Raw genomic sequence first — 16,615 nt, forward strand, 5'->3', positions numbered from 1 at the left:
AACAGGCCTGTGAAATTTACCTTAAAGGGATAGTTCAGGATTTTTTTGAATATGTTTGTATGAGGCACCCGTCAATAGACAAAATATTACTAACGGGAGATGACAGCCGACTTGGCCCCTTCATTTGGAAATTGGCTATTATTTAAGATAGGATGTGAAGTGCAACAGATGGATTCAGCTTTACCACATCATGGAGATCATTTGAAGATCAGTGTAACACTGAAGTCCCCAGAACAGATACAAAAACCAAGTGAACCACCCCAAAGTCACCTACAGGGTTTACTTTGTGAGATCAGTTGTAAAAATATACTGAGTGTGATTTTGTTTGATTGTGGTTGATCGCTGACCCTTAATTTTAAGTATATTCTAACATCCCTCATTTCCCGTGCACAAAACACTTTCCAGATGTTAGAATGAGTCAGCTGTTTAACTGTCTATAACAACCACTGCTGTCGTACATATTCTACATCATTTTGGCAACATCCGCTGTTTCAACAAGCTAAACAACATTAATGTGAGTGAGGATGGTCCACATCAAGATCATGAATTTAGAGGCCGGTGACGTTTATTCTTTATTTTGTCTAAAGCCATGTTGGCAGCTATCCTAGCTTTTTACAGTGAGAGAGTACTACATGCCTTCTTAGGCTTGAGTGGTGACTGCAGTGGACAACTATTTAAACATCATTTTCTTCTAAATGCAATGGTTTATATGGTGAAATTGCACATCAGTTCAAGATTTTTTGACAAGTGTTTTTATTCTAAAAAGTATTGTCAATTGTTTTCCTGATATTTGATTCTTTTCAGAAAGTTACAGACACAGTAAAAATTGCAAATGAAGCAGTACTTATATAGCACTTTCTAGTCTCTCTGGCTACTCAAAGCTCTTTACGCTTAGTCTCATTCACCCATCCACACCACATTCACACACTGATGGTAGAGGTTTTTCTAGTACAGAAACAGTCAGCTTGTCCACCACACTCACACCTATCCGCACACGACTGACTAACAGTGGGAGCCATTTTGGGTTCTGTGTCCTGCTCAAAGACACTTCAGCAGGAAATGAACGAACCCCTGACCTTGCGATTGAGAGGCAACAGCTCTACCACTGAGCCACAGCCACATGCATCAGCTTATCACTTATAAAATATACAAATTTAAAATGTGTCAATAATATATGAAAATAATTTTCCAATGCATTAAAATAAATAATTATTCATGGAATTACCCCCCCCCCCCCCCCCCCCAACAAAAATAAAATAAAATAAAATTAAATAAATAAATATATACATAAAATATATATAAATTAATTAATTGATTAATTAATTAAATAAATAAATAAATACATAAAGAAATAAATAAATCAAACACCACAATTGAATTCATTCTTCCACTTATCTCTGTGGTTTTAAGATAAATGCTCAGGCACATGCAGTTCACAGGAGCGGACATGTCTGTAACTTAATGGAAAAAAAAACAAATATTTACAAAAATGAGATGGACATCACAAGCTCCTATAGTTCATGCTTCAGAAGGTTAAACAACACTTAATATTTTTTTTTTTATATATAACTTGTTTGTCACCTCTCCTGGTTAATGCGATGTAACAGCTAATACCAAAAAAGGTGTCCCACAGGGTCTGGTGCTCGGTCCTCTCCTTTTCTTTCTCTGCTTTCTCCCCCATCATAGTGTTAAATGCCAACATGGTTTTCATTTTCACTGTTATGGAGTTGACATCCAAATATTTATTTTCACCACACCCTTCAAAACCTCAATGAAATTAAAACTTGGATGCAAATCAACTTCTTTCAGCTTAAATGCCCAACATCCCACACCTAAATCACCCCTAAAATCCCCCCCAATACTGACGATACAAATATCCCTCCGTCAACCCACATGTTTAACTTTTGCACTGTTTAGTTAGAGTGATTCAAACCAGTCAAAGCACTGAATAAAGCAGTAAGTGTTAACATCATTCATTAAAGGGCTGTTACAGCATTTCAGGCTAGTTTACTGATTGAGCCTGATGTACGTCTCAGTAAGTTTTAGCTGCAGTGCTGTCAATGAAATAAACTACTCCGAATTTTCTGTCTCTACAGGACCTGTTCGCTCTAGATGTGGAGCCGTATCGGTACAGCGGTGTAAACATGACGGGCTTCAGGATCCTCAACACGGAGAACAGCCAGGTGGCCTCCATCATCGAGAAATGGTCCATGGAGCGCCTACAGGCTCCGCCCAAACCTGACTCTGGTCTACTGGACGGCTTTATGACCGTGAGTTTCATGAATTTCATGAATGAATGAATTGGTGGATGAGTTATGGGTGATGTCTTGCTGCAGTGTGGTGTTTGCTCATCATGATTTTTTTGAACAGAAGTGTAACTCATCCCTGACTGATGAGTGTTTTCTACCCTTGGCTCTTTTCATATCTGTATATTCCATATTTTTTAACAGAGCAGCTTGAATCTTTGATGTAAAATTCACTTTGATGGTGCATTTTACCTTTTCCCTGACTTTGTCTTTGCATATGTTTAGAGAAATCTTGTTAATTTCAGTCACTTCTTTGAGGAAAAGTGTGAAGCAGAGGGATGATCGCCCCAGTTTTATTTCTAGTGTTCAGGAAATATTTATACAAAAAAAGGAGGATTTGAAGTTGCACAGTGGTTAAAGCACAGCTACAAACTTTCTTCACACAGATCAATCATGAATGAGCTGCTTGAGTCAGTCAACAACAGGAAATGTGGAGGCTCCAGACTCATACAGCAAAGTGTTTTCACCTTGAGCCGACTGTGGGATCATTTTTGTTCAGTCACAGTTTTAAAGAACAGTTCATGGACAAAGCATCGCTCTGATCCACACACACACTGAGTTTCCTCTCTTTCCCCATGGTCTGTGTCTGAATGAACTCTCCCCAGGCTCTGAGCATCTGTAGGTTGATCAGTGCCCAGTTTGATGACCTGTTAGCTTGAATCAGTACCATGACACCCCTGATGGTCACTGGGTACAGGCATTTTGATTTAAAGCTGGCTTTAGTACAGTACAGTACATGAAGCCAAAATAAAGTGGTTTTAGAATAATTTATATACTTTATTTGCACTAAATAGATTCAGATCTGGCCAAATATAACCATGGTGTGTGGCTGGTTTATGTCAGGAAGTCTGGATTTCTTGTTTGCTGGATCTGTTCCCAAGATAAACTGGTGATTTTTTCGAGTAGACACAGGATCATCCATTTCTTAAAGGTATTTCTGGTTCTGTTTTGGCTTTATTGGAGAGGATTGGAGTGCAGAGTGGAGGAGTGCAAAAATCAAAGGGCTGTGATTGGGAATCTAACTGGAGACTACTCTAACAAAGACCATAGCCTCTGACCAAGTGTCGTGCCTTTTAACCATTCTCTGGATCCCCTGAAGCAACACATTGAAATATCAGCCAAGCTATCAGAATTTATCTGTAACAGTCTTTCCAAACTTTTCGGTGTTGTACAAAGTGGTGCGCACAAACAAATTAGTACCTTTTTAAGTAAAAGGATTTTAAACAAGAGCTGAAAATCAGTGATGCCTGTAACGCACTACTAAGTAACACGTTACTCTGATTTGACTACTTTTTCAGTAACGTGTAATCGAATGCGTTACTATTTCCAAACCAGTAATCAGATTAAAGTTATTTATCCAAATCACTGTGCATTAATTTTTTTGTTGTTATTCTTATAAAAAAAACTATATGGTTTTTTTTCTTGCGTCTCGGGGAGTGATGGGAGTCATTTGTTCATCATGCTTTTTAGCATGTGAACAACTCAGGTGTAACAGCAGCCAGTGACACAAAATAAACTGAGGGGAGAGGAGAGATGCACATTTTCTAGTTGGAAACACAGTCACTGTTTTGAGTTTGTGTCAGCTAAAGATTACAGTATTAAGGTTTGTTGTTCACTCTATGCTGGCAGTTTGCTTAACATCCAGTACTGAAAAGGTTAGGAATCAATCATAGAAAGATCAGCGCACTGCGGCCATAAACGCTGGAGAAGTTGTTTGACTTTTATCTGGGGGAAAGGTGAGTCCTGTCTTTCGCTGTAACTCCCTCTATTCCAAGAGCTGAACCCTCTGTTTAGCTCAAATCCATCCGTTTATGAGCAGAGCAACATAACGTAAGCTACAATGAGGCACCCTGTGGCAAGCAGGGGCGTGTCCAGACTTTTTAGACTGGGGTGCCCTGAGCAGGGCACTGAGGATTATGTGAGCCCACACTCCAGTAACATTTATTTTTGCTTATTGTATTACAAATACAGGATCAACAGGCTACAGCTTTAACAGAAAATGGATCTGAAAAAAAAACGAAGTAGACTAAAACAAAGCATTAAAAAACAAAAAAAAACAATTTAAAATCTAAAATTCAACTCAACAGAGCTGTGGTGCAACAAAAATCTTTATGATGATAAAACTCAAAAGATTTTAAAAGTAACTTAGTTACTTTTAAAATCCAGTAGTCAGTAAAGTAACTAGGTTACTTTTTAGGAGTAATCAGTAATCAGATTACTTTTTCAAAGTGACTGTGGCAACATTGTTAAGAACACATGAGTATGAGGTCTTAACAAGGAAACACTGGAAGTTGAATAAAATGCTAAGCATTAAAGTAGACAGCTGGATTAGTAGAATATAAGCATTGAATAACATAATAAAACACTGAAATAATTGAGAAAGATCATCAAGTAAAGAAAATATTTGAATATATAATTTATAACGAAGTAAAAATAAAGGAAAACATATTTCAAAATCCACAAAAACAAAATTAGGGTAAGACAGTATGTTGGTTGTAAGACCAGACTTAAATGTTAATGACATAAATAAGTTGTTACAAAATTAAGTCTATAAATGAATAAACTTGCAGATGGTTGCTCTGAGCTTAGCAGATATTGGATGAAGGGAGTTCTTTTGTTTTTATCTCCTTTTACTTTAATATCAAGCTTGCCCATCTTTTGCAGCAGTCAGAGCAGCAGGTGTCTCTGACATAGTGTCAGTATATTTCCGTAGACCTTCAGTAAGAGTGTTATCCCATGACCTCTGCAGCTTAAGCCAAAGGCTTTCCTTTGAACTTTTGATGACAAATTCAGTGGATAGGGTTCAGATCCGGACTTGAGTGAGCCAGTTCATCAGTTTCAATGTCCCTCTTTATAAGGAAATGACCGAAGTATCTGAATGATTGCTCTCTCGTGATGTATTTGTAGATTTGCAGATACTTTCATTCATGTCTTTGGCCAATTCAACAAAAACAACTGAAACCTGAGAAAAATACCAAGAGTTGTGATCATTTTGGCCACCACTGTAAAATAAGATTTTTTTCAATGTTAAAGCTCAGCACAGCCCTCAGATCATCAGGCTGTTCCAGACATAAGCCACAGGGACTGAAAACGTCCTCACTGTGGATCTTTGTTGTTATCTTTGGTGCATTTAAAAGACCATGAACTGATAAATATCTGATAAATCTGATAAATAAGAAAGAGAAAGAACATAGGTTTAAAACAAATAAAGAAACCTTAAATTCAACTCTAAAATAAAGAAAGGTGTCAAATCTGAAAAGGCAGCTTCTTAAGAAAACTCCCTGAAGTTGATGTCTTTGAGCTCACAGATCTGACATTGAGTTGGGTTTCTCTGTGGGTGTGCAAACCATTGGTTGCTAAAGTCTTTGCATTCAGTTTACATGAAATAGTGCGGCACAAAAATAACTCTCTTTGCATGCTTACAGATATGTGACACAGCTTAGTCCCCGCCTTGCTTTAGGAGATAAAAGAAAAGCAGCATGGCATCGAAGTTGCTGGTGTACTGTTGAGATGTGTGCTCATACATTCAGTGTTGGTTTCAAGGTTAGTAGAAGACGGTCTCTCTGACTTCTGAAAAGCCGACGTCCACACTTGGTCTTTCTTTGAGTTATCAGGGACATCAGGTTGAAAGTATAAAACATGTTTGTATTTATTTTTTCAGATTGTCAAGGCAGAGATCAGGGAAGGTAACGCCCCTCACACCACAGCCAAAACTGACAAGACACTCTTTAGAGTCATGAGTAAATCATGGCCCGTATTCACAAAGCTTCTTAGAGTCCTCTCACAGATCTGCGAGCTTAGCCTAAAAGTGCCTAACAAGGACTCTGAGCTTCAGAGTGATTCAGGAAGTTTGTGAGAGTAACTATGAGCAAAGAGGAGACGGAAACTTTGATCTTAGTGAGGAGAGGTGGTTGACCCCATTGGGAGGTACGACACAATCTTCAAAGAGTTCTGATTGGTCGGTACAAAGGGAGAAAAAATACTAATAAAGAAAATAAAAAGGCACTCTGCACTCCTGGTAATGAATAAACGGTAAAATTAACCAATCATATACATTGTGGTGTATTTGTAAATGTGTGATTGTGACATCAGTTTTATAACACGAGAATCTAGTATGTAGTAGGCACTGCACACTGCCTACTGCTTTTTAATGTAGTGTGTTGTTTAACTGTTCTGTTGGGTCTGTTTTGTTGTATACTACTCTGGTTTTCAGTTTTGGAAAATGGAGCTACAGGTGATAGATTTTATTTTCCTTTATTATAAATGTAAAAAAAAAAAAAAAAAAAAAAAAACTTTTGGTGGATCTTGCCATTTTAGTTATTTTGTTAATTATATCATAGCAGAATCATCATGTATGATTTTTAATCTTATACCAAAAGTTATATCACTGACTGAAAATAAATCTGAATTTGTATTTTCACAGCTGATGGAAAGAGAAAATACACTTCCATATAATCCAGGTATGATTGATGAGGTGAATTAGGTTTATTGCTTTTAATGAATTTGTAAAAGTAAACACCTCTTTAATTGCTGGAAGTAACAAGATTCACTTGTGTTTCTTTGGCATCACTTCACTTCAATCTCACGAACCCTCTAACTTTAGTGTTGTTGTATTGTAGTTGTAATGCCGACTCACTCCAGTAGATGGTGGTAATTCAACAAAACCTACCACCTGCATTGACCAACAACATCAGCGCCGTGCATTGTGGGAAACAGTATGCCTTGTAGACTGGTCCACTGCATTCTGAGAAATTTTCCTGGATCAGTAGGACATCGGGGGATTTTTGGCACACTGGTGATTTTGCAAGATTTTGCATACTATATTTGTACCAAAATAGTAAGCACCGCTGGTGTAGTAGGTGGTTTGGAAAACAGCCACTGTATTTGATATTCATGGTGGACACAGACTCAGCCGTCAGCACTTCCTGTGATTGCTGGCTTTGGGGGCAGCCAGGGAGTCGAAAGCGGTTTGATTTGGCAGAATGACCAGAACAACAAATGAAACAAATTTAAAAAAAGAAAAAGAAAAAAGACTAGGAAAGCCCAAATGGACACAGAGCAGTGCCTGCTGTTGGCACAACTTGTGGAAAAGAATAAAGAGTAGACTTTGAAGAGGGCGGTGGAACTTGGGTCGTGGGATCACAGCACAAAGGAAGAGGCAGTCTTGGGAGCACATTGTCCAACAAACCAATGCGTAGTTCCTTCTCCTTGTGCACACTGGCGACAGATCTGAGAGGCACTGGTACATGCCAAGTTGCTCTCAAACAGGTGAGAGTCTTTGGCTACCATTTAAGCTGTGTCTGCTGACATCACTTACTGTAATGTAAATAATTGTACAAATGTTAAAGAATTTTGTCTGCTCATTTACCAAACTGTTGAGGGGGTGGACCAGCTAACAGCTGTCTCAGGTGGCAGACACTGTGTTGAGCGTGTTCGGAAAGTCCAACACCAGTATCAGTGTCCACTCTTAGGGCCAATCCTAATTCTACCAATTAGCCCTTGGTTTTGCACATGTAGTGGAGGGGTGCCCCAATTCTCTGTAAGATCAAGGGGAGGAGCTACATAGCCCTTGAAACAAAGACAAACTGAGACCTCAATTGCAACCAAGAGGTATGACAAATTTCCCATATTGATCAGATATCCAGTCCTTTGGTAACCTGACATGCCAGATGAACAGTTTCATATATCTGCCACGGAAATATTACACTAGTCCATCTGGGTATCAGCTCTTCCGATTTGTTTTCAGAGGCGGGACTTTAAAAAAAATCCACAGCTGGTGATTGGACAACCGTTCTGATTAACACACTCACCACAGACCAATCCACATCAAGCCACAGTATGACGTAGCTTATGTGAGCTGATGCTTCTAAGAAACAATAGATGAACAACTACTGAATCACGAGAAACAGCTGTGAAAAAGGCGTTAGATGACAGCTTCCGTTTTTATCAATTTAACTTAAGAATCACAGGAACGCTGACAAGTATGAAAGTCTGCTGACGTCACGTCTGCTCCCACAGCTCCCGCCTCTCTTGCCTGATTGGGCCGGTTAGAATTTAGCCGAGTAAAATTGTTGGTCATTGGAGCCTGGCAAGATGGACCTGCAGGAGTTCAGAAACTGAATCAGGCAGGTCAATCTGCTCTGCAAGGTAAGTCCTTTGGTACTTCATGTTAATATTAGCCATGTTTTGATTGGTTAGTTGTAATATAAAAATGCTCATTGTGAGCGCTGCTTTAGCAGCAGCTACAGCCATAGCTAATTAATAGCTAAACCGATGTCAGGCAGGGGTGACGGGTTTCTGGATGGACTTCACTGAGGTAGGCTGTGTTTCATGAGTTACTGGACCGCTAGTGAGGGGTAGGGGTAAACGAATGGTGTAAGATGAAGGGTAAGGGATAAGAATGGCAATTGAAACTGGCCCTTAGGCGTCTTAAAAGTCCTCCTCCTCTTTACGGTTTTTCACCTTAGGGGCTCTCTTTAGGCCTAGGACTCTTCATGAATAACTTTTATCTTACAGAGGGAAAATTCTAAGAAAAACCTTGGAATTTAAGGAATTCTTGGATTTTTCTAAGAATGAAGTCGCTTAGAGCTTCTTTTAGCCTTAGGATGCTTTGTGAATACGAGCCCAGGACTTTTGTCCGAAGGGAGCTCAGACTAATTGTTCTGAGTACCTCGTAATAGTACCCCACTTAACCCATGTGTGAAAACCCACTGCTCCCCCAGTTTTCTCTGCAGGGTTTCTGGTTCTGCACAGACCTGAGGTTGCTGAAGGTATAAAGCAATGTTCTGGACATGATAGAATTGTTAGGCTGGATGTGCTGTGCCTTCTCCTCCCGTAACATCCCCAGTCATCCTTGGGGAGTCTGATGGAAAAACCTCAGTGCCCCGAGTGGTGAGCCGCGGGTGTGATAAGAAGAGTCTCTGTCATTGTGATCTGAAAGTTTTCTGATCAGAGCACACTGCCTGTAATAACTGTTCCTCCACGCTGCTTTCATTCCACCACTCTTATCTGGGAGCGCTGCCAAAAAAAGTCAAACCACCAGAGACGAGGAGCAGGAAGGCAGGGAGAGTAATGGAGGAGAGAGGAGGAATGAGATGAATGAAACAGAGAAGAAGAAGAAGAAGAAGGACAGAGAGTGGGTGAAGAGAAGCGCAGTGGCTGTCGAGGTGTTAAACGTGAGGCCGATGGAGCTGTTTGGTCTGATTCCAGTTGGACGGCCCTGGCGGCGGCAGCAGCAACATGTTGGCTGGTGATTGAAAACAGTGGCTTACCTCTGGGGAACACATTCCTCTTTTTTTCCCTCTAAAAGCGAGATGTTGCTGAGTCATGTTTGTGGATTGATATTGGAGAGTGGGTGTTACTCAGTTTAAGCCCCTTTTGTTGGATTTGTGGCTCAATCAATACTGTTTCCCACTTGAGACCTGAAATGGACTGTGCGTGTAATAACTGTACCGTTTCCACACACAAAGCTCGCTCTGCCTTTATGGCTGCTAGCTCCCAGCTTTAAGTTTGATGTCTTCAGTGTTGAAGAGCGGGAAAATAAAAGATCTTTCTCATTGTCTTTGTAGTTAAATTTGTCTCTTTGCTCTCTCTGTGAGGACTCATCAGCCAGCAGAGCTGTGCGGTTATTCTTGGATCAGCGACAGGAGAAGATTTATTTGTGTGAGGAGTGTGCAGTGACCCTGCTCATCAGTGGATTAATGGTATGTGAGTTTGAAGGTGGGGATTGATTAATTAGACAAATGGCAATCAGTCAGCAGCTAATGCATATTGACATGGCGGAAGGTTCCGTAAACGTTTGATTAACGGCTTCATTTGTGTGCTGTATTTACGATGTTGTGTGCTTAAGTAGTGAACTGCTGACGTGCTGTAAGTTATGGCCGTGTGGACGCTGATGGATGACAGAGAGAAAGCAGCCAGGGGACAGTACGTCTTCATCAGCACCATCACTGGGCTTTAAAATTTATCCTAACAAGGTGTTTTAATGCAGAGTTTCTGTAAAGCTGTATTTAAAGCTTAATGTAGAGGTTGCTGCTTTATCATAGAGCTCACTTCAGCAGAAAGCACTCAGATTGGAGTCAGTGCTTCAGGGACGCTCTGATGGATTGGTTAAACATTGGTATCAGCTGCTATTTGCCTTGTTGACAGACATTGGTAAATAATGAGCAATGCATTGATGTCAGCAGCCGATGTTTATGTGTATCTTCATCTTTAGCTCATCAATGTAATGGCTGGCAGGCCAGCACACCTCTCTGCTGATTCAGAGAGGAGGGTTTTTATTGGGCAGAAGAAGTCGCCTGTTGGACAAACTCTGATTAGTTTTCATGGCCAAACATTGGCAAAGATATGTAGGCAGTGTGGGAGTATTACACAGTCTCTGAGAAAGATCAGCGACGAGCTGTTTGTGAGACGGGCTCTGGAGATTTCAGGAGGAAGGACTTCAAGCAAGAATTACGATAAATCAAATCTGAGTTGTGACTTTAGAAACAAACACCATGAACTAATTTAATTCAGTGCACTGATACTGGGATCAGCTGTCGGTGTAAATACTGGCCCCAATTTTCAAAATAAGTGCTTCTTTGGCAAAAGCAACTCTAACTTTCTTAAAGAGCCTGCGTCCACTAACTGATGTTTTGTGCACTGGCGGTTCCTTGTTTTATTCAAACCAATGCTGTTCACCATTTTCAATGTTCAGGGTCTTAAAGAGGGGTATTCTGCTTTCCCATATTGTAAATATGGATACAAATTTTATTGTTGGATGTTCAGACCAAACAAACACTGATTTTCAAACCTCTAAAAATGTATATGTTGTAGAAATCCCTGCATCCTTGAACTGAACACTCTGGTCCAAAATTGTCTTGCAGAAGTAATAAGATCAACACATTAGGATCATGACATGTTGGAGGTGTGGGCCTCAAACACCATGGTCTGCTCAGGTCTCTGCCTCCAACAGGTCTTCAGGAGGTTAGCCAGAAAAAGGGAAGCAGGTTTTGTGGAGCAGGGGGCCTTAAAGACAACTACAAAGAGGGAAATCTGGATTTTGTTTATTTATTTAAAGGTCCCATATTCTGCTCCTTTTCTGCAGTTTAATATACATCATTGATGTCTTCATGAAATGGTAGTAACATATTTTGGTCCAAAAAGCCAATAAATCAAGCACAGCAGCATTGATTCCAAGCTCTCATAGCCTCTCTGTTCAGAACGCTCTGATTTAGTGGGCGTGGCCTTCATATGTAAATGAGCCACCACTGATACCGCCCCGCTCTTCCACGTCACTGAGAGCGACGCCACGAGCTCCGAGTGCACAATGTTTAGAAAACAGCTAAGCTCGTTTACCGTAACATTACAGGCTAAAACAACAGGCTAACCACAGCTAACGTTAGCGTCCTGAAGCTCTTGATCTGGTGGACCAATCAGGTCAGACTTGCTCCTGATTTGTCAATAAAGGGAATCGCTGACATCAGCAAATCCCCAAAATCCAAACAGCTCGTTTTAGGTCAGGATTTTACATTCATAATCACTACCAAGTACAGGTCATTTGTCATCAACTATCACATTTTGTGGGCTGGGAGGAAAGCCAAAGACCCACAAATTTCACTAAAATACTTGATAAACTGATTTTTGCATAATATGGGACCTTGAAAGCTATAAACCAATTACAGCTACTACAGTTGAACTACAGAGACCGTACAAACACTGAAAAACAGAATACCTCGTCTTGAAATGCATAAAAGCTTGTTGCCAGCTTGTCAGTTAGAACCACGACACTCTCTTCAGTGTTGCTTTTCAGCCCTTCCACGGCAACTATATTCCTCAGGTGAAGGTGCAGGTTAATTTATCACAGAATATTTCATCTGAAGCTACTTTTTCTGCCTCTTTGTATTCTTGATTAGGGAGGACAGGACAGTGGACAAAATAGGAAACAGGGTGAGAGTCTAGAATGACATGAGGGAAACAGACCACAGTCTGGACTTAAACCCAATTCACCCACTCAAGGGCCAACCTCATGAGGCGCAACCTAGACCCATAGGCCAACTGTGTCCCTGTTTCTCTTTCCATCCTTACGTGCAGGGGCTAACAGCAGACTCTGTATAAACTCTTCCTCCCTGTTGTCTTTTCTTCTCTCAGTTTGTCCTGTAACTCTCCCAAAGACCAAACTGTGATGTGGTTCATTGTCACTTGTGTCATCTTTCTTCAGTTCCTCAGATGTGTCTTTCATTCAGCTCCTTGTGAGTTTTGACATCCCTTGTCTGTGATGATTTCCTCTTTTCTTTGTTCCTCTGCTGGTGACTGGTCAACCTTTATCGGCTGAACCAAAGTTCAGCACAAATCTTTGGTCAGTTCTGTTCAGTGAGCAAGAGCAATAGACCAGGAGTCATCCCTAACATTTCTCTTTCTATTGAGAATAGCTAACCTTTGTTAAAGAGGTTTGGCCAGTCCGAACAAAGTGTTAGTATTAACCGAGTGGTTAGTAAGAAAACCAAGTAATGGGGAAATAAAAAGGGGATGCTACAGCTCAAATGCCTAGGGGAGTAAAAAGCTTTGAGATAACCTGATTTAGGGATTGTTTTAAGATATAAGCATGCATTGATGTGATTTTTTTCAATAACATAAAATCCTGCCAAAGTCTCAGGTTATGTTTTGTTGTGGTTGGAAATATGTTTCTGTGTCCAGACGAAAAAGTTTTCTTATTCCATTCTAGTGGCTTTACAGAGAGGAATGGAGGCTTATCTGTTTTCTCTTGACAAAAGAGCTCTCTTTGTCAAAACCCCCCAAAACATCCATCTCTGTAAGGATTCTTTCTGTGATGTTGTCAGACACTTAGAATTGCAATCTGAGCCTGTCAGTGAGAAAAGCAAAAAGTTTGAGTTGATATTCCTTTTCTGACACCAACAAAGATTCCACGGCCAAAGTTCCTCAGGAATAAATAAATTAGAACTGGATATGGAAAAAAATAAAGCCTGTATTGCAAACACATGTCTTCAACTTTAAGAGTTTGTCACAGCTGCTGTTTGAAGCCAAAGCTGACAGAAAAACCTCAAAGTCATGATCCAAAGACCTTCACAGAAACTTGGTCTCCACTGAGAAGTGTGGTTCTGTCTGCTGCTGTTTTAAATGTATTCAAGAGTTTGTATAACAGTCTTGATATCTTGACCTCTTCCACCTAGGCCTGGGACAATTATCAGTAAAAACCTAATAATGGCATGATGAATTTAAATAAACTTGTTAATTTTGCCTACCTTGATCTATCGCCATGTGCATTCCAGACCCTTGTGCATGGATGGCAAACGGGCTGGATGGCAAGGGGGTTCACTCTGTGCATCGCTCTCAGTACCTGGGGCGGTCATTTAGTTTCTGTAACTCTGTAGGCAGAGGCGGGGTTGCTAGCATAAAAACACACACAGAGTGCAGAAAGTAAGCTTTGTGAGGAGCATTGTAAGTTGATGTAGCAGAAATAAGGAGGAAAAAAGTTGATATGTCAAAACCCTGGTTTAATATTGTTGAGTCATACCAAATGAGCAAGGTGAGCCCATTAACATGGATGAGACAGTGTGCAGCAACAAAAAAAGGCAATGATGATTGATGCCACCCAGGTTTCCCACCTGGGGAAGAAACTGCACCTCGAGTTGCAGAGCCTTTGTCCCGACAGTCAGCACTCACTGAGGAGTTTGATCGACAAAGTAAATACAAACATAACCGCGCAGAATGGTGTGCACTCAGATACAGTGTATCTTAATGCTCAAACTGAGGGGCCGTTTACACAACAATGGAGTTTAGGGTGAAACGCAAAAGTTTTGTTGCTTTTCGGCCTTGCGTTTACACGGAAACAGCGTTTTAGCCGACTTGAAATGCTAACTTTTGAAAAAGGCCTCCAGAGTGGGATTTTTCTGAAACGCTGCAGACACCGTTGCCGTGTAAACAGTAAGCTGGCGTTTTCAGTGGAAATGCTGACGTCACGCCTCGCTTCGCGTAGCGCATACAATAGGACAACAGCACCGTTGTTATGATCATCACGGACTACTGTGTTGTGCTTGTGCTGCTCAATCTGCTGAATCTGCTGACTGTCTTCATACAAAATGTGCATCTGTTGCTCCACTTCTGCACTTAGTTTTTAACAAAACAACAGATGATCAGCGCAACTCTCCTTCAGTTAAGATATCCCTAAAGCAGCCTCTTGACAAGACAGTTATAGCACCACCTGCAGGCCTGGCATGCTTACTACAGCTTTTTCAGTCCCTCAGCGTTTGCGTGTAAACGCAAATTGTTTCAATGCGTTTTCACTGCGTTTTAGCGTTTTCAGATGGAAAGTTGTTGTGTAAAGAGGGCCTGATACAGCTGGACTGTTAAGAGTTTGGAAGAGATGTTTTACCTCTCATACAAGAGGCTTTGTCAGCTTCATCAGTTCAGGAACTGATGATTCTCCATACTATAAACAGTCCAGTTGTCTCGGTTTTGAGTGTTCAAAATAACTCTGACCTGGATGAGTGACAATTTACATAGACACAGAAAATGCAGTTTGCTACATCGGAAAATGTAGCCCTTTAATATAAATTTTTATTTAAGTGCATTTTTTTTGCAAACAGAGACCGACACTTCATCTTATTTTTATCATTTATTGTTTTATTTATTTGTGATATTCAAAAGTTCTTGAGGTTCCAATTACAATAGTAAAAAGTATTCATGAGAAATAGAAGTTTATTGCATTTGAAAGGGTGAACTTGCATTACTTTGATATTATCATTACATCATTATTTAATATGGTCTTGAAATAATATTGACAATAATATTATTTATCGGCAAACATTTGTGGGACAATATATCATCCAGCAAAATTTGTTATCATCACAGGCTTACTTCCAACAAGTCCTTTTTCATAGTTTAGCTTCTGTTCATGTTTAATTCTCCCCCAGTAACAGCAGCAGCTCCTCTCACACTGCCTCAAACAGAGTCCCTGCCTCGTTTCACAGGGACGATTAAACAAACGAACACAGATTTCTTTTCCAGCACATTTCTTTATGAGACTGACAAGGTAAACCAATTCTGCCCTTCCTTTCTTTATGCTGCTGTCAATTAATACGGCAGCAGAGAGTCCCTGCCCCGAGCCGTGGCTTTACATGCACGACGACAGTGACCTTACAAGCTCCACGCACTCATTACCATAATGTCTCAGCTTGTTAATTGCTTAAGCTGTGCTCTGATTCATTGTGCTGCTTGCAAAATTGAAACAGGTTCAAAAAAACACTCAGGCATGACTGTAATTTCGGCGTTTATCTCTTTGTCATGAGTTGGACGGTGGAGATGTTACTTTTTCCCTCCTGGGCTGACCCTGATGGCATCAAGGTTGTCTCTTTGTTTGTTGCAGCTCGAAAACACGAGTTGGTATTCAGAGCTGCAGCATCAGCGCTGATTCTTTTCTATCTCCACATTAGCATAAATATGCTATACCTGTGGGTACGTTTAAATGGGGCAGCGATGGAAAGCCATTTCCTTTTGACAGATATCATTTAAAGCCTGATCCAAACAGAGGTAGAGAAAAATGTCACACAGACATCAGGCGTATTCCAGGATTTATATTATCCAAGCATCACTCAAACAGCCACATGCTGGATGTCGGGAACTGAAAGGATGAGTCACATGAGGGATATGTTGAATAGCAGGAGCTCTGCAGAAGGCTTACAGCTAAAATGTGTTGGTATGTTACAATTACCATGTTGACCTGAATATAAAACACTTCCTGTGTCTTGAAATTCATCCAAGAAGTGGCATCTTCTACGATTTAAGGTCAGGACTTTTGAATGGCAGCGTTCTTTCACAACAGGGAAACAGCACCACTCTTTAAGGCACAATTACAACATCAGGGGGTGAAAGACGGAGAGACACAGTGATCATCCAAAACAAAATGCGCCATAATTCAGCATCTGAACCAAAGTCATGATGCTGAATTCAAGAAAACAGTTTTTAAAGCAGCAGTGACACTCAACAGCTGTCACTGAACTGAGATATGGGATCAGAGGAAAATATCTAAAACTGGTGAGTCCAGAGAGACTGTTTGGAAACTGCGAAAGTCAGAGAAAAACTCACTGTGGTCCAAAAAAAAGTTTTCATCCATGAAAACTAACAAGTAAACCACTATCAGCTTAAAGTTAGGGTCTGCAGGAATTTTTGTTGCTTGTCAGTAAACACATCATTCAAATTGGGCTCCTCCTCCTTGGCTCAGTGCCAGCGGCAGCACACACCCAAAGCCTCCAACTGGGGCTGTGTGAACACACTCACTATCCCAGCAACCACCTGTAGCATCAAGTTTCTAC

The 16,615-nt window shown here is 40.6% G+C and overlaps 1 protein-coding gene across 2 annotated transcripts in view; it reads left to right on the forward strand.

Moving 5' to 3' along the window:
• grik2 (glutamate receptor, ionotropic, kainate 2) overlaps positions 1-16,615 on the forward strand; it is a 425,745-nt gene that overhangs the window by 203,030 nt on the left and 206,100 nt on the right. For both annotated transcript variants that reach the window (XM_074682842.1, XM_074682843.1), the window contains exon 7: positions 2,097-2,270. In XM_074682842.1, coding sequence (XP_074538943.1) covers positions 2,097-2,270 — 174 coding nt within the window. The remainder of the gene's footprint in view (positions 1-2,096; positions 2,271-16,615) is intronic.

This window comes from Halichoeres trimaculatus, unplaced genomic scaffold (genome assembly GCF_033239565.1).
Source record: "Halichoeres trimaculatus isolate MK-OKI-2021-1 unplaced genomic scaffold, fHalTri1.1 fHalTri1_scaffold_12, whole genome shotgun sequence".
Classification (NCBI taxonomy): Eukaryota; Metazoa; Chordata; class Actinopteri; order Labriformes; family Labridae; genus Halichoeres; species Halichoeres trimaculatus.